Source organism: Chiloscyllium punctatum, chromosome 26, assembly GCF_047496795.1.
Source record: "Chiloscyllium punctatum isolate Juve2018m chromosome 26, sChiPun1.3, whole genome shotgun sequence".
Lineage (NCBI taxonomy): Eukaryota > Metazoa > Chordata > Chondrichthyes > Orectolobiformes > Hemiscylliidae > Chiloscyllium > Chiloscyllium punctatum.
In genome coordinates, this window is record NC_092764.1 from 46097122 (window position 1) to 46124855 (window position 27734).

Below are 27734 nucleotides of genomic sequence, written 5' to 3' on the forward strand. Positions count from 1 at the left end.
AAGTCCATATAGATCACATTTACTACTCTGCCCTCCTCAATCTTCTTTGTTACTTCTTCAAAAAACTCAATCAAGTTTGTGAGACATGATTTCCCACGCACAAAGCTATGTTGACTATCCCTAATCAGTCCTTGCCTTTCAAATTAAAATGTACATCCTGTCCCTCCGGATTCTCTCCAACAACTTGCCCACCACTGACATCAGGCTCACTGGTCTAGAGTTCCCTGGCTTGTCTTTATCATCCTTCTTAAACAGTGGCACCATGTTTGCCAACCTCCAGTCTTCTGGCACTTCACCTGTGACTATCGATGATACAAATATCTCAGCAAGAGGCCCAGCAATCACCTTCTCTAGCTTCCCACAGAGTTCTCAGGTACACCTGATCAGGTCCTGGGGATTTATCCACCTTTATGCGTTTCAAGACATCCAGCACTTCCTCCTCTGTAATCTGGACATTTTGCAAGATGTCACCATCTATTTCCCTACAGTCTATATCTTCCATATTCTTTTCCACAGTAAATACTGATTCAAAACATTTATTTAGTATCTCCCCCAGTTTCTGTGGCTCCACACAACGGCCACCTTGCTGATCTTTGTGGGGCCCTATTCTCTCCCTAGTTACCCGTTTGTCTTTAATATATTTGTAAAAATCCTTTGGATTCTCTTTAATTCTATTTGCCAAAGCTATCTCATGTCCCCTTTTTGCCCTCCTGATTTCCTCTTAAGTAAACTCCTACTTCCTTTATACTCTTCTAAGGATTCACTCAATCTATCCTGACTGTACCTGACATATGCTTCCTTCTTTTTCTTAACCAAACCCTCAATTTCTTTAGTCATCCAGCATTCCCTATACCTACCAGCCTTCCCTTTCACCCTGACTAGAATATACTTTCTCTGGATTCTTGTTATCTCATTTCTGAACGCTTTCCATTTTCCAGCCGTCCCTTTACCTGCGAACATCTGCCCCCAATCAGCTTTCGAAAGTTCTTGCCTAATACCATCAAAATTGGCCTTTCTCCAATTTAGAACTTCAACTTTTAGACCTGGTCTATCCTTTTCCATCACTATTTTAAAACGAATAGAATTATGGTTGCTGGCCCCAAAGTGCTCCCCCACTGACACCTCAGTCACCTGTCCTGCCTTATTTCCCAAGAGTACGTCAAGTTTTGCACCTTCTCTAGTAGGTACATCCACATACTGAATCAGAAAATTGTCTTGTACACACTTAAGAAATTCCTCTCCATCTAAACTTTAACACTATGGCAGTCCCAGTCGATGTTTGGAAAGTTAAAATCCCTACCATAACTACCTTATTATTCTTAGAGATAGCTGAGATCTCCCTACAAGTTTGTTTCTCAATTTCCCTCTGACTATTGGGGGGTCTATAATACAATCCCAATAAGGTGATCATCCCTTTCTTATTTCTCAGTTCCACCCAAATAACTTCCCTGGATGTATTTCCGGGAATATCCTCCCTCAGCACAGCTGTAATGCTATCCCTTATCAAAAAACCCACTCCCCCTCCTCTCTTGCCTCCCTTTCTATCCTTCCTGTAGCATTTGTATCCTGGAACATTAAGCTGCCAGTCCTGTCCATCCCTGAGCCATGTTTCTGTAATTGCTATGATATCCCAGTCCCATGTTCCTAACCATGCCCTCAGTTCATCTGCCTTCTCTGTTAGGCCCCTTGCATTGAAATAAATGCAGTTTAATTTATTAGTCCTACCTTGTCCCTGCCTGCCCTGACTGTTTGACTCATTTCTGTTCTCAGCTGTACCCATCTCAGATTGATCTCTTTCCTCACTATCTCACTGCATCCTACCGCCCCCCCCCCCCCCCCCCCCGCCCCCCACCTTCCTAGTTTAAATCCTCCCAAGCAGTTCTAGCAAATTTCCCTGCCAGTATATTAGTCCCCTTCCAATTTAGGTGCAATCCGTCCTTCTTGTACAGGTCACTTCTACCCCAAAAGATATTCCAATGACCCAAAAATGTGAATCCTTCTCCCATACACCAACTCCACAGCCATGCATTCATCTGCTCTATTCTCCTATTCCTGCCCTCACTAGCTCGTAGCACTGGGAGTAATCCAGCTATTACTACCCTTGAGGACCTCCTTTTTAAATTTCTGCCTAACTTTCTGTAATCTCCGTTCAGAATCGCAACCTTTTCCCTTCCTGTGCCGTTGGTTCCAATGTGGACAATGACCTCCTGCTGGCCCCTCTCCCCCGTGAGAACATTCTGCACCCTCTCTGAGACATCCTTGATCCTGGCACCAGGGAAATAACACACCATTCTGCTTTTTCTCTGCTGGCCACAGAAGCATCTGTCTGTATCTCAGACTACAGAATCCCCTAACACAATTGATCTCTTGGAAGCCGATATACCCCTTGTTGCATTAGAGCCAGTCTCAATACCAGAAACTTGGCTGTTCGTGCTACATTCCCCTGAGAATCCATCACCCCCGACATTTTCCAAAACAGCATATCTGTTTGAAATGGGTATATCCACAAAAGACTCCTGCACTAGCTGCCTACCTCTCTTATCCTTCCTGGAATTAACCCATCTATGTGACTGTATCTGAGACTTTTCCCCCTTCCTATAGCTGCCATCCATCACATATTGTTGCTGTAGCAAATTCCTCATCGCTTCTATCTGTCTCTCCAACCAATCCACTCGATCTAATAAGATTCGCATCCAACAGCATTTATGGCAGATATAATCCGCAGTAACCCTTAAACTCTCTTTAAACTCCCACATCTGACAAGAAGTGCATATCACTGCAAAGGCCATTTTTGCTCCTTCACAATCTACAGACCCAGAAAATAACACCGTCTTATTCCTCTACAAACACTGCCCCAGGTTAACTTAATAGCTATGGCTTATATTTTAAGTTTAATCAAGAGACTTATCTCCAAAAAACATATAATCAAGAAAGAACCCACTGTACTCACTAATACAGCCTTTCTCTTCGACAGACTTAAAACAACAATTAACTTATCTGATTCTGTGCTGTGAATTTCGCCCAACAGTTCCTCCAAGATTAGTTGTGAATTTCACTGTTTGTTAGTTTTCCCAGATGCACTCCGATGTCCAGCGATACACTAATTCAAACAGCAAAGGCGGTAACTGTGCAGATTCTCTCTCTCTCTCTCTCTCTCTCTCTCTCTCTCTCTCTCTCTGTCCCCTACACTGTCCTCACCATGTGCTTCCTTTGTCTACTCTTCTCCCTTTTAAAACTGCTGTTGTTTTGACTATTTTTTCAAAGTTCCAAAACAATGCAACAGCATCTAAAACAGTAATTGCTTCTCCTGGAATTCAAGGAAATCACTTCCAACACCTAAAATATTTCAAAAAAAAGGAGCAGCTCTTACAGCCAGAATTTTTTCCCATTCTCCATCTTGGATTACCCAGAATCCCTAAACAACTTAGCATCAACAGCCCTCTGCAGTAAAGAATTCTATAGGTTCACTGCCAACTGAGAGAAGAAATTCCTCCTTATTGCTTGCTTTAAATGTGCATTCCTTTATTCTGATATTTTCTCCTCTGTGTCTCGACTCTCCCACAAGGAGAAATAATGGCTTTGCATCTAGCCCAAGTTCCTTAAGAATCTTGTATATTTTATTTAGGTCAGCTCTCATTCTTATGCAATTGCAATTAGTACATGCCTAACTTATACAATCCCTCCTCCTAAGAATGATTTGGTGATGCCGGTGTTGGGCTGGGGTGTACAAAGTTAAAAATCGCACAATCACCTGATGAAGGAGCGTCGCTCCGAAAGCTAGTGTGCTTCCAATTAAACCTGTTGGACTATAACCTGGTGTTGTGCGATTTTGAACTTTGTCCTCCTAAGAAAATCTGTCCATACCTGGTATCAGTCCAGTGAATTTTCTCTGGATTGCCTCCAATGCCATTACATCTTTCTTTAGATAAAGGGCTTAGAACAGCTCAGAATATTCCAGCCATGGTCTGTCTAGCGCCTTATATAGTTTAGCAAAGCCTCCTTACTTTGATACACCATGCCCTTTGAAATAAAGATTAAAATTCCATTTACTTTTCCTGTTACTTGCTCAATTTGGATGCTACGTTTTTGTGATTCATGCATGAGGATTCCCATATCCCTTTCTTATGTAGGTTTGTACAGTCTTTCTCCACTTAGATAATATTCAGCTTCTCTATTCTTCCTTCCAAAGTTCATAAGCTCACATTTTCCCAGAATATATTCCATTTGTTATGCTTTTATCTACTCACTTAACCTGTCTATATCCCTCCGCCGACTCTTTCATCCTAACCAAGTGCCTATCCACCTATGTTTGTACCATTCACAAACTTGGCTGCTGTACATTCATTCTCCTCATTGAAGTCATTCTTACGTATTGTAAACAATTGGCCCCAGCAATGGTCCCTGTGACAATTCAATAAGTTACAGGTTGCCAATCCTGAAAACGTTCCCTTATCACAACTCTCTTTCTTGTATTAGTTAAACAATCCTCTATCGACGTTAATATATTATCTCCATATCAAGTTGCTAATGTGCTAACCTTACCAATAGCTTGGGAAAATCCACTGCTTCTCCTCTGCTTATCTTACTTGTTACCCCTTCAGGGACTTCTAGCAATTTTGTCAAACCTGATTTCCCCTTCATGACGTCCTGCTGACTCTTTTTGCTTATGTTATATTTCTAAATGCTCTGCATTGTATTCTTCACAATAGATTCAAACATTTTCCCAATAAGAGATGTTAAGTTAATTGGTCTATAGTTACCTCTTTTAGTCTCCTTCCCTTTTTAAATAAGGGTGTTCATTGGGAGTTTCCAATCTTCTGGGACTTTTTCCAGAATCCATAGATGCTTGAAAGATTATTACCAATGCTTCACTGACTCTGTAGCTACTTCCTTTAACAATGGGTCAAGGAGACTTTTCGGCCTTTATCCCCAGTAGTTTCCCTGCCACTTGTTCTCTAGTTATAGTTGTTGTTTTTGTTTCCTCTCCTCCTTTTGCCCCTTTATTATTCAGCAATTCTGAAATTATATTAGTGTCTTCTACTATGAAGACTGAAGCAATGTATTTAATCAACTCCTCTGCTATTTCCTCATTCCCCATTATAATTTTCTAAACCTCATTCTAAAAGGGGCCTATGTTCACTTTTTGACTTCTTGCTTTCTTTTTATGTATTTAAAGAACCACTTGCAGTCTATCTTGATAAGTTTATCTTCCAAGTTTTTCTTTTTTTTTAGTGGTTGTCTTTTTTTTAGATTAGATTAGATTAGATTAGATTACTTACAGTGTGGAAACAGGCCCTTCGGCCCAACAAGTCCACACCGCCCCGCCGAAGCGCAACCCACCCATACCCCTACCTTTACCCCTTACCTAACACTATGGGCAATTTAGCATGGCCAATTCACCTGACCTGCACATCTTTGGACTGTGGGAGGAAACCGGAGCACCCGGAGGAAACCCACGCAGACAATGTGCAAACTCCACACAGTCAGTCGCCTGAGGCAGGAATTGAACACAGGTCTCTGGCGCTGTGAGGCAGCAGTGCTAACCACTAACCACCGTGCTGTCCAAGATCATTTCTTGCTGTTACACTTAATCCACCCCGACCAACAAAGTGACAATACTTCCCTTTCCTTCCTTTCAGAAAGTCACATACTCCTGAATATTTAGTTCTCAGCTTTGATTTCCTTGTAACCATACAGTCATAGAGTCATAGAGATGTACAGCACAGAAACAGACCCTTCATTCCAACTCGTCCATGTTGACCAGATATCCCACCCCGATCTAGTCCCACCTGCCAGCACCCAGCCCATATCCCTCTAAACCCTTCCTATTCATATACCCATACAAATGCCTTTTAATGTTGCAATTGTACTAGACTCTACTTCCCCTAGCAGCTCATTCCATACACACACCACCCTCTGTGTGAAAATGTTGCCCCTTAGGTCTCTTTTATATCTTTCCCCTCTCACCCTAAATCTATGCCCTCTAGTTCTGGATTCCCCCTTCCCAGAGATTGGACTTTGTCCATTTACCTGATCCATGCCCGTCATGATTTTATAAACCTCTATAAGGTCACCTCTCAGCCTCTGATGCTCCAGGGAAAACAGCCCCAGCCTATTCAGCCTCTTCCTATAGCTCAAATCCTCCAATACCGGCAATATCCTTGTAAATCTATTCTGAACCCTTTCCCATTTTACAACACCCTTGTGATAGGATGTACACCAGAATTGCATGCAATATTCCAAATGTGGCCTAACCAATGTCCTGCACAGCCGCAACATGACCTCCCAATTCCTGTACTCAATACTCTGACCAATAAAGGGAAGCATACCAAATGCCTTCACTATCCTATCTACCTGCGACTTCACTTTCAAGGAGCTATGAACTTGCACTCCAAGGTCTCTTTGTTCAGCAACACTCTCCAGTACCTTACCATTTAGTGTATTAGTCCTGCTCTGATTTGCTTTCCCAAAATGCAGCACCTCGCATTTATCTAAATTAAACTCCATCTGCCACTGCTTAGTCCATTGGCACATCTGATCAAGATTCCATTGTAATCTGCGGTAAGCTTCTTCGCTGTCCACTACACCTCCAATTTTGGTGACATGTGCAAACCTACTAACTATAACTCTGATGCTCACACCCAAATCATTCATATAAATGATGAAACGTAGTGGACCCAGCACCAATCCTTGTGGCACTCCACTGATTACAGGCCTCCAGTCTGAAAAACAACCCTCTACCACCATCCTCTGTCTTCTACCTTCAAACCAGTTCTATATCCAAATGGCTAGTTCTCCCTGTATTCCATGAGATCTAACCTTGCTAACCAGTCTCCCATGGGGATCTTGTCAAATGCCTTCCTGAAGTCCATATAGATTGCATCCACCACTCTGCCTTCATCAATCCTCTTTGTTACTTGTTCAAAAAGCTCAATCAAGTTTGTGAGACATGATTTCCCATGCACAAGGCCATGTTGACTATCCTTAATCTGTTCTAGACTTTCAAAATACATGTACATCCTATCTCTCAGGATTCCCTCCAACAGCTTGCCCACCATTGATGTCAGGCTCACTGGTCTATAGTTCCCTGGCTTGTCCTTACCATTCATCTTAAACAGTGGCACCATGTTAGCCAACCTCCAGTCTTCCAGCACCTCACATGTGACTATCGATGATACAAATATATCAGCAAGGGGCCCAGCAATCACTTCCGAAGCTTCCCACAGAGTTCTAGAGTACACCTGATCAGGTCCTGGTGATTTATCCACTTTGATGTGTTTCAAGACATCCAACACTTCCTCCTCTGTAATATGGCCATTTTTCAAGATGTCACTATCTATTTCCATACATTCTGTATCTTCCATGTCCTCTTCCACAGTAAACACTGATGCAAAATACTTGTTTAGTATCTCCCCCATCTCCAGTGGCTCCACACAAAGGCCACCTTACTGATCTTTGAGGGGCCCTATTCTCTCCCTCGTTACCCTTTTGTCCTTAACGTATTTGTAAAAATCCTTTGCATTCTCCTTAACTCTAGTTGCCAAAACCACCTCATGTCCCCTTTTTGCCCTCCTGATTTCCCTCTTAAGTATACACCCCTACTGCCTTTATACTCTTCTAAGGATTCATTCGATCTATCTTGTCAATACCTGACATATGCTTCCTTCTGTTTCTTAACCAAACCCTCAATTCCTTTAGTCTCCGTAATAGCTATTAGATCACACAGTCATTAACCTTTATTTGCGCCATTAGTTCATTTATTTTGTTTCAAGAACTATGTGCATTCATGTTAAGAGCCATTTATTTTATTTTTTTACCACTTTTTCCCCTCCCCCCTTCGCCCTGTTTACTGCCATTTTTCTATATTTTGTCTCTTTCTGTCCCACTTTGGGTTTCAATATCTAAATAACTGCCCTGTAATGCTGCTGCATTCTTTCTACAATTGTAAGCCAATAATTTTCTCCCCCAAACCCCTAATTAAATGCCCTCTCTACAGCCCTAGGTATTTGATTCACCAGGACACTGGTCCCAGCAGGTCCAAGGAACTTTCTGCATGAACTTGTAGCTTGATATACACATAAATTCTCTCAATGCCCTGGTGGAGTTTAGGTTCTCCTCTAGTTTTCTCCACTTATTCATGTGACATTGATATCAACGATATGCACACTCCCAGTTAATCTCATGAGTCGACAGCGACCAGTTCTGCAGTGTTTGCTTTCTTTGTCCAATACTTGCTCTTACAAATGGACAACAATACTACTAAAGTGGAAATACAGTACTCTGCGGCATTCCCTGAAAATAATTAACTGGAAACTTATGCAGTGTAAAAATGAAACAATTTTCTTAAGTTTAAGTAATGTAAATGATCAATATTTTGCACAGTTGCTTGACATTATATCTTATATCTTTAAAACAAAAAACTAGCTTTTGTGTTCAACATTAAATGACTGAAACTTTCACCATTTCAGTGAGTAGTAAGTTTCCCTGGAAGCTCACTGTTCCTCTTTTTGTTGCATAAAATAATTGTAAAATATCTCACATGTGGTTCATTTCTCTTATTAAAGAGGAAGTAGCTGCAGAATGATTCTGTACTATCTAACAATTATCTTCTGTCAAATTAGTTTGAAGTGGATCTGATGACAGTAACAGTTGAAAACACAAATGGTACCAAGTGTATTTTAATAGTATAACATTCTTAGGAACAGAACAGGAACTTAGATTACTTACAGTGTGGAAACAGGCCCTTCGGCCCAACAAGTCCACACCGACCCGCCGAAGCGCAACCCACCCATACCCCTACATTTACCCCTTACCTAACACTACGGGCAATTTAGCATGGCCAATTCACCTGACCTGCACATCTTTGGACTGTGGGAGGAAAGCGGAGCACCCGGAGAAAACCCACGCAGACACGGGGAGAACGTGCAAACTCCACACAGTCAGTCACCTGAGGCAGGAATTGAACCCGGGTCTCTGGCGCTGTGAGGCAGTAGTGCTAACTGCTGCGCCACCGTGCCGCCCTCTAGCATTTAAAGAACTTGGTAGAATTGATTTTAGTACAGGCAAAACATCTCCATTCAATTATTTTTCACAAGAACATATGAAATAGTAGTAGGCTGAGACCAAACAGCTCCACTGGCCTCCACTCAATACAATCATGGATTCTCCTAATCTCAGTACTAAATGCTTGAGCTATTATCCGAAGAGTTATTCCCATATTCTGAATTCTCATGCAAATACCAGCCAAATGGTAATTGGATTAAAAATATTATGCTTTGGGAAAGAGATCAATTTTGAGTGGGAATAATAAATTAAAACATAGTACTGAGGTTTACCTGTATTATTTACATTAGGGTGAACAGCAATATATTTGTTGAATAAGATTCACTCCATGTGATGTCAAAAAGTAGCTGAAGGGAATGAATATTGCAAAGTTTAGGAGTCCTGATCTATGTTCCCACAATTTCTTTTTCTTCCCCATGGACCTTCAAGGTTTATACACAGCAGTGACTTCTGATACTGAAGGTCAATCTGGGAATGGCATTGGCTTGTCAATTGGTGTGTGTGAACCCTCAGAGTTGAGGGGACATTTGGCCCTGAAAACTTATACTGATATCTTGTGCTCCAGAATTAGTTACGCCCTAGCCTGTTCAATACAGCTACAAAACTGGCATCAACCTGACAATATGGAAAGTTGCCCAGAAATATCCTGTCCACAAACAAAAGCAGGAAAAATCCAATCCAGCCAATTAGTACTCCATGATCAGCAAAATGAAAGAAGGGTCAATCAACATGCTCTGAAGCAACACGTGCTTTGCAATAACTAGATCACTGAGGCTCAGTTGGATTCTACTGGGGCTACTCAGCTCCTGACCCCATCACAGCCTTGTTCAAACATGGACACAAGATTAGAACTCCCGAGGTGAAGTGAGAGTGACTGCCCTTGATATCAACTGGCACTGTCTTTTGTAGGTCAGTATTGATGAAAAAGTATACAAGCAAAGATAATGATCACGCACTCTTTCTCGATCTGAACACATCATCATTCCACTTGTGCTGATGCCCAGGATGCAAATACACAAGTATTTCTTGCTGCATTAAGTTCTGTCTGGCTGATGTCGCAGCACATAGTGACTTTATCATTTATACAATAGTATTTCAGCACTACCATTGCTGTCACTCATTTTTTACATCAGTGAACATTATTTATTGCTCTGTGCCCCAGTCATACATCCTTTGCAGTGAGTTGGTGCAGTGGTTCACCCTTTAATGAAAAATTGGGTCATAAGTATCTTAAATCGTTGACAAACACAACAAATCTTTGTACTGCTTTTACATCTGTTGGGTAGTGCATCATTGCTACAGATCTCACCTTTCTGGAACTGTGCAAAAAATCTTCTGCTGCTTGCAAACAACAGATAAATCTGGGGAGTTCTGTCTAACTGTAAATTATGATGTTTTGACATGGCTTCTTCTATTTTGTCTGAGCATCCATAAACTAACAGATCATCCACTATCGCAGACTACTCACAGTTTTATGTTGTTTGTATAGATACTTCTCTGGAGCCATGGAAATGCCAAACAGCATGCACAAACATCCCAAAGGGCATCCTAAACACAGTTACAAAGCTGCTGCTTTTATTCAGCTTCACTTACCAGCAACCATCATGAGTATCTAGGATAGGCTTTTGCCTTTCCATTTTCTGGCAAAATTCCTTTAATGGTTGACATTGGCTACTGACAGCTCATCACAGTTTTGTTTAGGTCAATGCAAGCTCTTGGCTTTCCAGATTGTATACCTGCTGCCATGCTGTAGGAGTCTTCATTTTCTATCTCATATCTCAGGCTAAACTTGAGGGCAACTGGAAATTTCCTCAGCAGATGCTCAGTTGGTCTCACACACTCATCTGATTCAAGATAATATTCTCCAGAAAGACATCCTAGGCTTCTAAGTGCATTGTGGTACATCTTTAGGATCTGCTCCATAATCAATGGTCATAGTGCAATTACTCAAATTATGTACATTTCTTTGGAACAGTCAGCACAAAGGAACTACAATCTGCTGGACCAATAGCCCTGAACACCTTCGGTGCCCATGATAACCTGATTTTATTTTTGTGGAATGTTAGTTTTTTCCATTATTATAAAATATCCCTAGATTGTAATATTAAAAAATTGAGACATTTCACCTTCTGCTTTAATCCCATATGTATCTCACATTCTTTATTTGAAATAAAGGATATTCAATACTTTGTACTATTCAGTTTACCATCTGTAAAGGTTCTTCGATATGATTGGCTGCTTAAGTTTTTCAACATCACCATTGATGCTGGATACAAGTGATAACTGATAACAGAAATCATTTAACATCATAAAAGATACGATCATGAATCATTGCGATCATTTTTCTTCAGGTTCAGGCGTGGATACAATTGTGCATCCAATTGGAAAACGCACTCTGAATCCCATGTGACCTAGTTTTACTAATTGACTACTATGCAGAACCTTGTCGAAGGCTTTACTAAAATTCAAATAAACAACATCTACTGCCCTGCCATCATTAATTGTTTTGGTAACTTCCTCAAAAAACTCAATCAAGTTTGTGAGACATGATTTTTCTGGCCCAAAACCATGCTGACTATCCCTTATCAATTGTTGTCTCTCTAAATGACCATGAATCCTCCTTGAATTATTTAAAATCATCGTCCTCACATCTGTTGGACCAGAACACTAAACCCATTTTCCGAGGTATCAATACAATTGCATCAAGTTACTGCTCTTCAAAATGGCACTGAATGTACTTTTAATATAAAAGATTATAAAGAATTGCATTTTATTATGCTGTGCTGGCTCATGGAAGACTTTAAATTTACGATTGTGCAAATATGTTTAAACTGATGGTTGACTAAAATTTTGCTTTGGAAATAAAATGATATTCCAAGCCCAATTTGCAGCCAGATTGTCAATTGCACTCAAAATGGAAAATATATCCAAAGACTATGATCTAGTCTTAAACTAGTTATAAACTCCTTGAAATGTTGGTCCAATAACATTTTTGGCCCTTGTAATCATTATTTGGCCATTATCTGCTGTATAATTACATATGATTCAAATTAGTGACTCAAACTTACCACATATTTGGACCCCTGTTCTTCTACAGTTCTAGTTTCTGGTATATCAAAGAGCAATCGAATTGGCTTCACCTTTTTATTCATATTATTCCAATACTGCAACAGCTGTTTTGTGGTTAGCGTAGCTTCTGGGACCGTTGCGCTGGAAGGGGCTAAGAAAGGAAGACAGCCTATAAATTGACTTTATTTTAACGCATTGGAATGTTAGTAAATCATTCCAATTGAACTTCTTTTTAAGGCTTGAAATCAATTCATCAATATAATGTTTCAAACTTTTGTTATGATGTATTTTTTATGGAATATTTGCTATAGAGATCAAATGCTTGTATGCCCACACCCTAACTGTTCAGATATCAGGAAATTACAGTATAGATGGAAGCCATTTGATTGACTTGTTGTACCTGCCACTATGCTAGTTTGTAAACTGAAGCTATTTATTCTCTTCCTAATTACTGGTATCCTCTTTCATTCCTTTTTGAATGTTCTTCAGTTCTCTAAAACTTCATGTTATGAATTCCGCTTGAATAGCTACTTGCAGCTAACATTTCTAATGACAAAATGCTTCAAAAAAACCTTAATATCTTGACCCTATTCTTCTCATAACATCTTCAAGTACATGTTGCTTGTTGCCTGTTACACTTGTTACAATTTTGACATAATCTGCCCTTTTATTGCCTTTCTTCATCTTGAACATTTCTATTATTTCTCGCTAGCTTTTTCTGTCCCACTGAGAAAAAAGAAGTTTCTGAGCCTTCTTCCCTTCATTTCTGATATGATTCCAGTGAATCGTCTATGATGTTAATATGCTTACTTTAATGGTGTACCCAAATCTGCACATAACAGCACACCTGTGGCCAAAGCAATATTCAATGGTGCTTTGTGCTAAATTCATAATCTTCTTTACTTCATTTAAATGGCTTTTCTACCTTCCACTTAAAGATCTTATTAATCATATCCCTGGATTGTTCTTGCCTCAGCAGAAGGGATTTTCTATTACCTGTGCTTCAAGGTTCACAATGTTCTGTTCATTAAATTAAATAAGTGAAAAACCAAAGACTGTCGAGCCCAGAAACAGAAAAACCTGCTACTCTGCTGTTTTAACATGCTGTGCCAACATGTTGCCCTATCTCTTCCAAGGTTTAGGAAGAATAATTCACAGATGCTCAACGTTTTGTGCTGTTTTACTCAAGATAAAACTGAGCATTAAAGATGCCAACAAAATTTGGACATAAACCCTGAATGGGTTGGAAAGTATTCAAATTGCATGTTAATAACACAATTAAGCATTAAATGTGATGTAAACCTCTCTTTTGTTGTGTTTAGTTACACCACTTTATTTACCTTTGTTTTGTTGTGAAACATCACTACTGCATCCTTGTGCAGCCCCAGTAACACTTTGTTCCTTAATGGGGTTTTTATAGCAAAATGCTGCTGAACGCTCATTGTTCAGTGATGAATCGTTTTGTTTGTAATCTTCCATTGTTTTAACAACCTGTATGGTAAAAAAAAATCACAAGGTTATATTGTTACATTTGCCTGTTTGAAGAGGATCTATGGATGAATGATTGGTTAGCATTAATTAACTGTAAAGGTTAATGAATTGAAGATTGCTTGTGTTATTAAATGAAGCATTTTTGCCGTAGTATGTATATCCAAATTTGAAGTCCTAATGTGGAGGATTTGTTCTTTGCAGTTATCTAAAAGAATGCAAAGAAGACAGATGTGTGCTTATATTCTTGGAAATTTCTCAAAATACCTAAAAGTTAAAAAAAAGCCTGAGAATGAATTGAGACAAATGTGGGAGTTATTTTATAAATGCTATAAACCAGCTGGAACTTGGATCTCCAGAACTTACCAAAACTGTGATGGTGGCACCCAAGGATAAATTGAATGCTGTTCTGGTCCATGGACATTGGCACCCATAAGGAATGCCCTTTAGTTTCTTTCATCAATGCCTCCTGTTGTCTTTCTAATTGCAATCCTACTGTAAGTTACAAAAACAGAAATTGCTGGAGAATGTTTATCAGTCCTGAAGAAGGGTCTTTAGATCTGAAACATTAACTCTGCTTTCTTTCCATTCATTCTGCTAGACCTGCTCAGTTTCTCCAGCAATTTCTGTTTTTGACTTAGATTTCCCACATCTGCAGTTCTTGATTGTTTGTTTGTCTAATATTAAGTTATTTTGCATTCAATCACGGGATACGGGCATTACTGGCTGGGCTAGCATTTATTGCCCATACCCAGCTGTTATTGAGAAAGTAGTGATGAGTTGTCTTCTTCCACTGCAGAACTTTTGCCATTTAATCATTTTATAGTCTTTATGTACTTTGCACATTACTTGATTTCTTGGTGTGGTGTTTCATGGTGCTTCACCTTCTAATGACAAATATTTCCAAAGGTAATGGTAGATTTGGATTGGTAGTCGTTACTTGCTCATATTTCTTCCGTCTCTCTCTATGTGCATATTCTATTCATTTCTTTTGCCTCATTCTGGTCTTATTTCAATATAGTCACCACAAATAGCTTTCTCTGTGTCTTGGTATTGCTGAAGACTGTATAAAAACAATTCAAATTCTGGAAATTCCAAATTGGATGTCATACGCATTACTGAGTTAATCTTTTATACTTTGAAAATCTACAGATTAATCCTACTATCAATGCTGCCATCATTGTGAACAGTGCAATGGTCCCTAGAGTCTAACTTAGTTGCATCTGCAACCTTCTCTCTGGTACAATAAAGATTTATGTATAATGTGATGAGCAGAAATCATGTGTTTGCACACTGGAGTAACTACAACATCTTGTTTATTCCATTTTAGAGACATGTCACATGGAATCTTGTATGTAATTAGATTACTTACAGTGCGGAAACAGGCCCTTCGGCCCAACAAGTCCACACCGACCCATCAAAGTGCAACACACCCATACCCATACATTTACCCCTTACCTAACACTACGGGCAATTTAGCATGGCCAATTCACCTGACCCGCACATCTTTGGACCGTGGGAGGAAACCAGAGCACCCAGAGGAAACCCACGCAGACACGGGGAGAACGTGCAAACTCCACACAGTCAGTCACCTGAGGCAGGAATTGAACCCGGGTTGCTGGTACTGTGAGGCAGCAGTGCTAACCACTGTGCCACCATGTCACCCAAATGTTCCCTGAAAGCCAAAATATATGATGTTGCAAATCACACAACACCAGGTTATAGTCCAACAAGTTTAATTAGAAGCACTAGCTTTCAGAACGTCGCTCCTTCATCAGGTGGTTCCTTCATCAAGCACCTGATGAAGGAGCGACGCTCCGAAAGCTAGTGCTTCCAATTAAAAATATTGGACTATAACCAGGTGTTGTGTGATTTGAAACTTTGTACACCCCAGTCCAACACAGCACTGGGCGGCACGGTGGCACAGTGGTTAGCACTGCTGCCTCACAACGCCAAAGGCCCGGGTTCAATTCCCGCCTCAGCCAACTGTCTGTACGGAGTTTGCACATTCTCCCTGTGCCTGTGTGGGTTTTCTCTGGGTGCTCCGGTTTCCTCCCACAGTCTAAAAATGTGCAAGTTAGGTGAATTGGCCATGCTAAATTGTCTGTAGTGTTAGGTGAAGGGGTAAATGTAGGGGAATGGGTCTGGGTGGGTTGTTCTTCGGAGGGGCGGTGTGGACTTGTTGGGCCGAAGGACCTGTTTCCACACTGTAAGTAATCTAATCTCCAAATCAGAAATATATGAATGTTGTATGGCTGGAATGTCAAACACCACCAGCTTGTGTTTGGAGAGGTCTCTGTCACAATCCCCTGTCCTTAACTGTTTCTAAGGGCTTACTCTGTTTACAGTTGTAAAGGAAAGCCAACAGTAAGGCTTAATGAAAAAAAGGCTCTTGCCTTAAACAAGATGTAGTTTATTGCATTATAGCAATTAAGTACTTGTAACTTTAACAATTTCCTTAGGATTATGAGGACAATTAAGATAACAGATATGCCTTCCGCAAGATCTTATGTCAGAGTCTTGCTGCATTTTTCATTTTTTAAATAATTTTGTCAATTTTGGTAAACTCTGAGCTGAAGATGACATTTGCATTGTGGGTAGCAGCTTGTGTTATATATTGTGTTGTTTGACAAGCCAGGTCTGGAGGTTAATTGCAAGGTTGGTTCTTGATCACAGGTTTCTATAGTCTCTTTAACTCTGAAGAAAGCAATATAGTTTGGCCACTAACAAGGTTGGTACCTGAGGACTGGTGCCAGCAAGTCTGGGAGGGAATATGAATTGTTAGGTCCATGCCCCCCACCAACACACTCTACTCACGGCACCTTCCCCTGCCACCACAAAAAATGCAAAACCTTTGCCCGCATCTCACCCACTTATCTCTGTCCACAGGATCCTTCCACATCCAACAGAGATTTACCTGTACTTCCACATGCTTAATCTACTCTGATCATTGCTCCCAATGTGGTCTCCTCTACATTGAGGAGACAGGATGCCAACTTGCAGAACATTTCAGGGAACATCTCTGGGACACACGCACTAAACAACCCCACCACCCTGTGACTGAACACTTCAACTCCCCCACCCACACAACCAAGGAAATGCAAGTCCTGAACCTCCTCCACTGCCTAACCTGAACCACCTGATGCCTGGAGGAAGAACACCTCATCTCTCACCTTGGAACCTTCTAACCACATGGGATCAATGTGGATTTCACCAGTTTCCTAACTTTCCCTACCCCCGCCTTATTCCAAATCCAAACTGCAAACTCGACAATGCCTTTCGAACTGTCCTACCTATTGCACCCCAGCTACCTTCCCCCCCCCCCCCCCCCCCCCAGCTCCACCACCTACCTTCCCCACCCCCGCCCCACCCCCAACTATTTATCTCTCAGCTCCTTTGGGCCACAAGCCTCATTTCTGATGAAGGGCTCCTGATCCTCGGATGCTGTCTGACCGGCTGTGCCTTTCTAGCACCACACTCTTCAACTCTGATCTCCAGCATCTGCAATTCTTACTTTCTCCAGTCACTTGCATCCTCAACGCTCAGCTAGTCTTATTGCATTCTCCTGATTTATTGCTTTTTTGATTGACTGCAGTGATTTTTCCTGACAAGCATGCAGTTATCTATTCTGCGAATATGTTTCTATAAGCTTTAATCCAAAATATATGAATATTAGTTACATTATAATTATAAATTTACAATTTAATGAGTTGTGAAATATTTTAGCTACAGATTCTCTACATTAATCCTTTACTTGTTAATTCTTTTATCGCAGCCCCAGTTTTGTCTCAGTTGATTTTTTTTTTACTAATCTGGATCTTCTCCAAAACTTGAAGGTGCATCTCTTACCTTTCATGTAAAGAATTTGATGAAGCAAGAAGTGATGCGCAAGCCTTATTATGGAGCATCAGAATAGAGATCTAAAACGTTAAGTGGACTGACACATTATAAATTGTCCTGTGCAAGATCTTCCACCAGGTTTACGACAGCTTTCTGCCTGATAGATGTTTCCAAATTTGAGATGCAGGTGCCGGATGTCGTTTAATGGCAGCTGCATGTCTGATCATGCGTGAATATACCCAACGTTCTATGGCCACTATAATTTGGTTGTGAAGAGTTAAACAGCTACTACTGAATTTCAACAATTTTAACTGATGGCTAACATGTATATTCGTATATGCACTGCACATCTTGCACATTCTTGAATGAGTTGGGGGAGTGATGATTCATAACACCATATTTTCCAGTGCCTCTGTCAATTGTCTAATTACAAATGGCGACTATACCTCCATCTATGGTGGCAGATCGGATGTGAGTAAGAGTTGTAGTTACTTTGATCCCTTTGGACCCTGTTTGGTCTGAGGATCACATTCCATGTGCTAGGAATTGATCTTCCCTTGTCGGCTTGATCATTAGATTTCTGAGCCTGCTAGGTTTACCATATTCAGAGACCTTGTGTTGATTTCTCAGATTTTAATTCGGTTTCTCTCAATCAAACTTTATCATGCTATTTTAACTGATTTTTAGCCTGAGGATTAACTTGAACTTTTATTTTGTATACCTGTTTTCTTCTTCACACTGGCGCCCAAAATCCATTAGCTGGTTGGATTCTGAAACAGTAGAATCTTAGAATCATAGAATTTACAATAGAGAAGGAAAAGAAGGTGAGATTGCAGGAATAGGGTGGGGCGTTGGGTCTGGGTGGGATGCTGTTCAGAGGGTTGGTGCGGACTCAATGGGCCATTGTAGAGAATCTATGAGGCCAGTCAACTCATCGTGTCTATACTGGCTCATGAAAGAGCAACCTATCGAGTTCAATTTTGCAGTCTTACTCTATAAGGTTGATTAGAAAAATACATTAAATTTTTTAAAAAGTCCTCAATTTAAATTAACATGGAAACAACAATAATTCAAATAAATCTATCTATCATACTTTTAAATGCTTCAAAACAGGAATTTTTGTCAGCAGTTCCTGATCCATCTGTGGCAAAGTTAGCAAGTTCAAGAAGTCTTTTCATTTTATACGAATCACATTTCCTGCATTTTCGCATGAATGCACTCTTCAGCCTTTTATGTAAATAATGTTAAATAAAGCACTATGGTAATGATCTCCTGAGACCTCGATAAATGTAAAGCAAAAGTCCCTGAAATATCTGTAATCATATTGATAACACGTGGTATCTCCTCAGCCTTTAAGGTGCTCTCCTGAGCTTTCCAGAAGCAAGTATATTGTGAAACTTCCATCAACACCATATATCAAAAAATATTTCAAAGACTGGGATGCTGAGTGCACAGTCATTAGACCAATTCAGACCAATGAGTCCTGATAATCTAGACCACAAAATTTTACTTCAATTTGTTCTGCCTAAATGTAAGGGGACTAGAAGTTACAGTGAGCTGTTGCTAGTCTTTGTGGTGGATAAAACAGATCAAAAATGTCTCTTTGTATTCATAACTTGAGAGTGATGAAAATAAAGAGAAAGAGTCATTAAACCTTGCATGTGGTCCTTGATTTTCTTTGAGATACAACTGAAGTGGCCAGTGTGGATATATATATATATCTGCCTTAGAGCATGGCAGATAGCCATAACAGTAAAATAGGTCATGCATTCCAATAGCCCTCTGATGGTGTTTTTGATCCACATAAGCCTCCTTTCTCATTGTAACATCTAATCCTATGAATATATCATTCCATTCCTTTCTCCCTCATTCATTTTTCTTTCTTTCCCTTAAGTGTTGCAATCATTCTATATGGTAGCAAGTTTCACATTGTCACTATAAAGAAGTTACAACTGAATTTCCTGAATCAGAGTCAGCTGGACTCGAAGCATTAACTGTATTCTCTCCACAGATGCTACCAAATCTGCTGAGTTTGTCCTGTAATTTCTGTTTTTATTTGTTTCAGCTCTCCAGCATTACAGTGCTTTGTTTTATTTTAGAATTAGAATTCCTGCAGTGTGGAAACAGGCCCTTCAGCCCAACAAGTCCACACCACTTCTTCGAAGGGTATCCCACCCAGACCCATTATTCTAAGTTTCCCCTGACCTACAGGTCCCTGAACACTATAGGCAATTTAGCTTGGCCAATTTGCCTGGCCTGCATATCTTTGGCCTGTGGGAGGAAACACACGCTGACACGGGGAGAATGTGCAAATTTCACACAGACAGGCAGGCACCCGAGGCAGGTATTGAAGCTGGGTCCCTGGCGCTGTGAGGCAGCAGTGCTGACCACTGAGCCACCGTGCTGCCCTTACTGAATTCCTTATTGGATTTTGGAGTGATTATCTCTTCTGTAAGACTGCTGGTTTTAGACTCTGACACCAGAACAAACTCCTTAAAGCCATCCAAAAGGATTCTTCTCTGTTTTCTAAAGAGCACAGTTCATGCCTTTCAGAATTTACAATCATTATAAGAGACATTTCAGATAAGATGATTGACACTAAATTGTTTTTCTTTAATTTTTGGAAAATATTCAGTTGTTTGCAATTTTACTACATGCAAGATTATTACTTACATGAGTCTATGACAACTTAAGATGAAATTCAAGTGTCCGTCATAATATAAATCAAAAATCTCTCCAGTGATTACAAGTTCCAGATTTCCATCACTGCTATAACTGAATCAGGTCTGTGTACAGCTCAAAGGAGTGGATCCCTCCCACACACAACAAAAGTGTTATAATCCTCTAGTTCCAATAACGGTTCCTCAAAGTTTATCTAATAAGACTAATTACATTACACAGCCCAGCTTATATATTTTAAATACTGGTTGGAAAGAAAAGAAAATCCAAATCTTGAACTATTTTTAGACAGTACGTACAAATTACTGCAATCTAGAAAATAGGAAGCACTAAGTTTGAAGCATGAACTAACCTTTCACGTCTGAGTTTTGTCCTGGAGCTAAGGCACCAAAATAAAGGTGGACATTGCAATTGTTGTAATGATGGATGTGAAGAACAGAAATATTTCCAGTTTTACATAATCGAAACGTTGTTTCAGTAGATATGTGCAGTTATCCTTATAACATTTTGCCTTACGTCGTTAAAAAGAAAGAAGTTATGTGCCGAAATACTGATTACTTCCTCTAAGGGAGGGGTTTATGCAAAGCAAAATGTTCTTTAACAGTTTTTTTTTAAAAGAGATACAACATCTAAAGATAGGCAGATAGAAAAAAACTGTTCTTGTTGGTGGAAGGATTGAGGATCATGCACAGTGATTTTAAATCATTGGCAGAAGAAATATCAGTAACACAAGGAAAAGCATTTTTTATGCAGCAAATGGTTAGGACCTGGGATGCACTGTCTGAGGGTATGATGGAGGCAGCTGTAATTTTCATCTTTGAAAGAAAATTGATTGGTTATCTGATGAGGGAGAATTTTCAGGATGCAATAATGTAGGAAGCCCAACCGTTGAACACCAGAATAAAGCTGCTACTCGTGGCATACACAGGGAATAAACAGTTCTGTAAACCCTTCCATGTGTCTGTTTTTTTTCTCCTATATCTGGAAGTACTATGATATTCAACTGAATGACTTTCCGACCGCCAAATCACTGTGACTAATTTTTAATATATTTTTACTATAAACTACCAAGCACCACCTGTTATCACCCATGTAGCCTGGGTCTGCTTTTAATTTAGTTTTCTGGGTTTTTTTTCTCTTTTTGATTTCTCTTTTATATATCCGGAAGTGTTATCACACACACACAATGAATCTCCCACCACTAAATCACTGGGTTTTTTTTTGGACATTTTGAAACTGCTAATCACCACTAGTAAAATCACCCATGTAGCCAATTATATATTTACAAAGAGGGCCCATTCTCCCTCATCAGATAAACAATCAATTTTCTTTCAAAGCAAGGCCCATTATAAGCAATGCAAATCACCAAAGTGCAAAAGGAGAGCAGGAAGGGGCTGGGTCTGCTTTTTTTTTTGCATAAGTTAGAGCTGGGAGCAGGCCATTGACTGTTACCAAGGGAAGTCATACTCACTGAGTTCCATAGAGAGATTAATTATTGATTTCCCCTGGGCCACAAAAGGGGTTATCACACAGGGCTTCTGGGGAGAGGCACTTTTGAAATAATATCACAAAGAGCTGACAGGGATACAATGGGTTGAATGGCCTCCTGCCATGCTGGAAATATTTTATGATCTTATAATCTTGTATGCTGAGAGATAAAATCCAGAGGCTGTTTATTATATTAGCATGTTCAAGTGACATGATAGTCACTTTGATGAAATGCCCATCACCATAGGTGATACTGAAGAAAAGCAAAGTTTGTCAAGTGTTCTTTTGAGATTTCAATGTTTTCCAATCAAATGCACAATATCATCATCCTTTGGAATCTCTAGATGAGAAAAACACAGTCGACTCACCGATCTTTAAGGTTCATTTACAATGAATAAATGGCCAATATTTTACATAATAATAGAATCTGTTCTGGAATCATCAAGTTCCCACTGTGCAGATAGAGATCATTCAGCCCATCGAGTCTGCACTGACCCACCGAAGAGCATCCAATCCCCCACCCTCCCTGTCACCCTGCATTTATCACAGCTAACTTACCTAGTCTGCACACTGCTGGACACTATGAGGCATGGCCAGTCCACCTAAAACATCTTGCATATTATTGGATTGTGGGAAGAAACTGGAGCAACCAGAGAAAGCCCATGCAGACGTGGGGAGAATGTGTAAACTTCACACAGCCCAAGGGTGGAATCAAATCCAAGTTACTGGTGCTGTGAGGCAGCAGTTCTAACCACTGAGCTGTTCCTATTCTATTTATTTCCAGATCAGTTTTCTACTCCAGACAATAACTTTCGCTGACTTGCTGAGTCACATTTTGTCAGAGCTGTTAAATCTAGAAATACCTTAGACTAACATCTAAGTTAGGAACACAATAACAAAATAAGAATCCTTCTTTTTATCTAACATATAAGAGAGAAAAAACACACACTTATACAGTTAATGGTAGGGGCCTGGGGAATTTGTTGAACAAAGAGACAGAGGGGTTCTGGTACATGGTTCTGTGGAAGTGATATAACAGGTAGACCATGTGGTGAAGAAGGCAGTTGGCATGCTTGCTTTCATTGGCCAGAGTATTGAGTATCAGAGTTGGGCCGTCATGCTAAGGCCATACAGGATATTAGTGAGGCCACCTTTGAAGTATTGTGCACAGTTCTACTCTATAAAATCATGAGGGGCATGGCTGAGTAGCCAAGGTCTTTTCCCTAGGATAGGGGAGTTCAAAACTGGAGGGCATGGGTTTAAGGTGAGAGGGGAAAGATTGAAAAGGGACTTGAGGGGGCAAACTTTTCACACAGAGGATGGATTGTATGTGGAATGAGGAAGTGGTAAATACAGGTGCAGTTACAACATTTAAAAGACATTTGGACAGGTACATGGATAGTAAAGATTTAGAGGGATATGGCCAAACGCAGGCAAATGGTTCTAGTTTAGTTTGGTAAACCTGGTTGGCATGGACGAGTTGGACCAAAGGTTCTGCTTCCATGTTGTCTGACTTTATGACTCAGGGAACCCCTTGAGTCAGCTGGGTTGTCTGACCTCTCCCAGCATGCTTTGGGACCTTCTACATGTATTTTTGCAGCCCTCCTGGGGGCGTCCTGTCAAAAGGACTTCTGAGTAGAGCAGCTGTTTGGGAGTCTGGCATTAGGTGGATGACCGTCAACAAGCAGGAGGCTGGAAGAGCACAGCCCGCCAGGCAGCGTCAGGAGGTAGAGAAATCAACGTTTCAGATATAACCCTTCTTCAGGATTACACCTGAAACATTGGACTTCACCTCCTGATGCCGCATGGCTTGCTGTGCTCTCCTAGTCTCCTTGTCTACCTTGGATTTGAGCATGTGCAGTTTTCTTTTGTCTCTAATTTGGGTGTATGAATGACACGCACTGCCCAGTCGAGTTGGCTTTGAATGATTAGCGCCTCAATACTGGGCATGTTGGCTTGGGAGAGAATGCTGCTGTTGGGGAACTGTCTATCTTGTCACAGGATTTGGAGGATCCAGCAAAAGCATCTCTGGTGGTACAATTCTTGTCCATTCAGACACTGATCACCAACTCTCTGATATGTAGGAGTGCCAGAATGGTTGTATTTCTTCACGCAGCGAAAGTTAAGCTACCATGTCCAGTCCATTCATGTTCAGTTTTTCTTCCATGACCACCTATTGCCAGCTTACACATTACGAAAATACTCTAAACCCTGCAGCTTGAAACAAAAACCGAAACTCCTCAGAGCAAGTCGAACTGTTCCAGAAAACTGTTTCCCCTGCCGGAAGTGTTGACTTGTGTGTTTTGCACAACTTCAGACTGACTTCCTGCAGGTTATCTGATGTCAGCTTCCTCTCCCACAAATAATAAATAGAGAAACTGGAGAGAGAGAACAGTTTCTGGATTCTGATAGGATTCTGACGGTCTCAGAATGATCTTGAGCAAATGTCTCAGCCTCCCTGTGACCGGGACGCTTCAGGAGACACCAGCAGTCTTGGTTATTGAAAGGACGGTATTTTGGGAAGGGATGGAAGTCTCGCTCTGCGCCAGTGGGAAGTGGAGACGGAGATTATTATCAGTTCAATGGTGTTACTCGGCCCGTAGCTACTGAGCATTGAGCCCCCAGTGCCAGTTCAGAGAAGGTGCAGCTCTCAAACTGCCGTGGGCATTTACACCACAAGGAAAGTTCATGTGAGTTGACGCCGTGTTTTTCTGTGATTGGGAACAGCATGCACCCAGAAAAGTAGGACCTCACCTGTTTTGGAATTTTAGATGTTCTGAGAACATTACCTCAGGTACCCCTAGAAATTCCACTGTACTTGTTTGGGACATGCCGTTATTAAAACGTCTTGCGTTGCTATAAATGTGGATGCGGAACTTTCAGAAATATGCTAGCAATACCATTCATGAAGTCTGAGATACACCTGGAATTATCTACTTGTAAAATTTTGTCATTGCTCAGCGCTGCTACGATATTGAGGGGAATAAAGCCTTCTTTTATGTCTTTAATATTGGGTTCGGATTAGACTAATAAAATCGAAGCGACTGTGCTGAATAACTCGGCCATGTTCGCTCTCAGGAGGATTTAACAAACTCAGAATTGTTTGTTATGCTTATTTAGATTTTTTTTCAAGTTAGCATTTTATTCTTTCAAAAATGTACTTTATTCATAAAAATATCTTTGTATATACATCGTCACTGAAGCAGTTTAGTTCTGTACAGTAGCATATGAAGAAACATTAGGGTTTGACTCTTATTCAACAAATAAACCAAAGACATTTCTTACTTATACAAGACAAAATTTACATATAGCAATTTCTGCCCAGAACTTTGAAGACCAGGTTGTAGGTGACAGTAAACTTGAGACTAATCACATTCAATTTGGGAGGTGAAAGGATGCTGTCTTTAATCAAAACTATATTGAGTTTGCACTTGTTCATTCTGTAAACTGGGGAAAAGAATAGGACATGTGCGATGCATTTATTACCCACCCCTAACTATCCTTGAGAAGATGGTGATGAGACACCTTCTTGAAGTCTTGTAGCCTGCAACGTTGTTAGGAAAGAAGTTCCAAGGTTTGGATCCAGTGACAGTGAAGAAGTGGTAATTCCAAGTTAAAATGTTGTGTGGCTTGGGAGCAACGTGCAAGTGGCTGGTGTTCAACATTCTAACTAAGTTTTGCCCACAGCCCCTCTGATGTTCAGCGATCGGCACCAAATGCAGCATTGATTGCCTATTCCTTGGTGAATTGCTGCAGAGCATCTTGTAGATGATGCACATTGCTACATGTATGCATGCAGCTCTTAGTACTTCCCACATACTTACATGACGATCTTTATCCTTCATAAATGTCATTGTCATTAATTTGGCCATAAAATTCCACCTGAATGACAAATTACAGAATAGGCCACCATTTATGAATTTTCAAACATCGTTAAAAATGTAGCAGCAAAAATGTGGTTCAGCAGTAGCACTCTTGTCTTAACTATAAAGTTGTAGGTTCAGTCTCTATGCAATAGACTTGTACACATAATCCACTTTGAGACATCAGCTCAGAAGTGAGAATTGGAGCTGTATTCTTTTTCATTAAGCATCAAACCAAGGCCCTAAATACTTTCTGATCTATGCAAAAGGTACTGTGGTATGATTCAGAAGAGATTGGGAGAATTTTCCTTGATGTCATGGCCAATATTTATTCCTCAATCAGCACCTTTATAAAAATAAAGAAATGATTGGGCATTTATCTCACTGTTGTTTTTGGGATTGAGCTGTGCACAAAATGGTCTCGTTATGATTAGATTATCTACAGTGTGGAAACAGGCCCTTCAGCCCAATAAGTCCACACCAACCCTCGAAAGAGTAACCCACTCAGACCCATTTCCCTCTCACTAATGCACCTAACACTAGGGGCAATTTAGAATATCCAATTCACCTGACCTGCACATCTTTGGATTGTGGGAGGAAACCGGATCACCGGGAGGAAATCCACGCAGAATGCGTGAACTCCACACAGACAGTCACCCGAGGCTGGAATCGAACCGGGGACCCTGGTGCTGTGAGGCAGCAGTGCTAGCCACTGTGCCTTATTTTCTATATTTGAACAATAACTAGATAAGAACAGTGACCATGCTCAAAGCTGAGTTAGATACATCTTTATTACAAAATTAAGTCAAGGGATTTGGAGTACAGACAGGATCCTGAAGCTGAGACCACATCCCAATCAGCCATGATCTCATTGATTGATGGAGCAGAACCAATCAATACTATACTAAACTATAGTGAAATGCTGCAGGGTGTTCTAAATTTGTGAAAGATTCTGTTTAAATGTGAGTTTTTTAAAAAAGAAATTGACAACAGCATTCCTTACCAAAATTAGGCATTTCATTAGTTGTTTAGGTCTATCTTGTTTTGGATTTTCTCAGCATTCCTTGAAATTAAATGCTTTTGGTTAATCTTTCTTTTACATATAACTATGCTCCAATGCTTGTTTGTCTCACCCAGTTTTGATTATCATTAAAGGAGATGTGTGCAGAATGATGATTATCTAACAGTTAATTAATTCTGATTAATTCTAATTTAATTCTGATAAATTAAACAGCATTTAGTTCAATACAATGAGCCTTACAGGTAAGGGCAGATGAACTCAGGGCATGTATGGGAACATGGGACTAGGACATCAAAGCTATTACAGAAGTATGGCTGAGGGAGGGCCAGGACTGGCAGTTCAATGTTCCAGTGTTTACATGTTATAGGAAAGAGAGGAAGGGGAGTGGCATTTTTGATTAAGGAAAACATTAGTGCAGTACTTAGATATTTCTGAGGGGCTGTCCAGTGAAGCTATATGGGTGGAACTCAGAAATAAGAAGAGGATGTCACCTTGATGGGATTGTTTTATAGGTGCTGAATAGTCAGAGGGGAATTGAGGAAAAATATGGAGAGAGAGCTCACATTTATGTAAGGATAATAGGCTTGTAATAATAGGGGATTTTAACTTTCCAAACATAGATTGAGACTGTAGAATGCAGACTTAACATATTGTTAAGGGTTTAGATGGTGAGGAATTTGTTAAATGTGTCAATAAGTTTTCTTTATCAATATGTAGATGTACCTTCTAGAAAAGGAGCAAAACTTGACCTTATCTTGAGAAATAAGGCAAGGCAAGTGACTGAAGTATTGATGGGGGAGCATTTTGGGATCAGTGATTGGAATTCAATTAATTTTAAAACAGTTATGGTAAAGGATAGGCCTTGTGTAAAAGTTAAAGTTCTTAATTGGAGTAAGGCACATTTTCATGGTATGAAACAGGAACTTTGATTGGAGTAGACTGTTCACAGGTAAAGGGACGATTGGCAAGTGGGAGGCTTTCAATAGTGAGTTGGCATGAGTTTAGAAGTATTATGTTCCTCTTAGAGTGAAGGGTACGGCTGGTAAGAATCAGGAACAATGGATGAATAAAGATATTGAGGCTCTGGTTAAAAGTAAGAAGGAGTCATATATTCCATACAGATAATTGAGATCAAGTGAATCTCTTGAAGAGTATAAAGGATAGATTCACTGCCGCCAAGCCTTCTCATTACTGATACCAAAGAGGAAGGGTGTCCACACAAA

At 40.3% G+C, this 27734-nt stretch overlaps 2 protein-coding genes across 2 annotated transcripts in view; one reads left to right on the top strand and one right to left on the bottom strand.

Annotated features, from left to right (window-relative positions):
• snx20 (sorting nexin 20) overlaps positions 1 to 20668 on the bottom strand; it is a 33042-nt gene extending 12374 nt beyond the window's left edge. Inside the window, exons 1-3 of the mRNA XM_072547339.1 lie at positions 20492 to 20668; positions 13473 to 13623; positions 12132 to 12283 (exon numbers count right to left, since the gene is read on the bottom strand). Of these exons, the coding sequence (XP_072403440.1) occupies positions 12132 to 12283; positions 13473 to 13611 (291 nt within the window). The 5' untranslated portion in view covers positions 13612 to 13623; positions 20492 to 20668. The remainder of the gene's footprint in view (positions 1 to 12131; positions 12284 to 13472; positions 13624 to 20491) is intronic.
• Positions 20669 to 23994: 3326 nt separating this feature from the next.
• Positions 23995 to 27734, top strand: part of nod2 (nucleotide-binding oligomerization domain containing 2) — a 55590-nt gene continuing 51850 nt past the window's right edge. Inside the window, 1 exon segment of the mRNA XM_072547814.1 lies at positions 23995 to 24317. The gene's annotated coding sequence lies outside the window, so the exon portion shown is untranslated.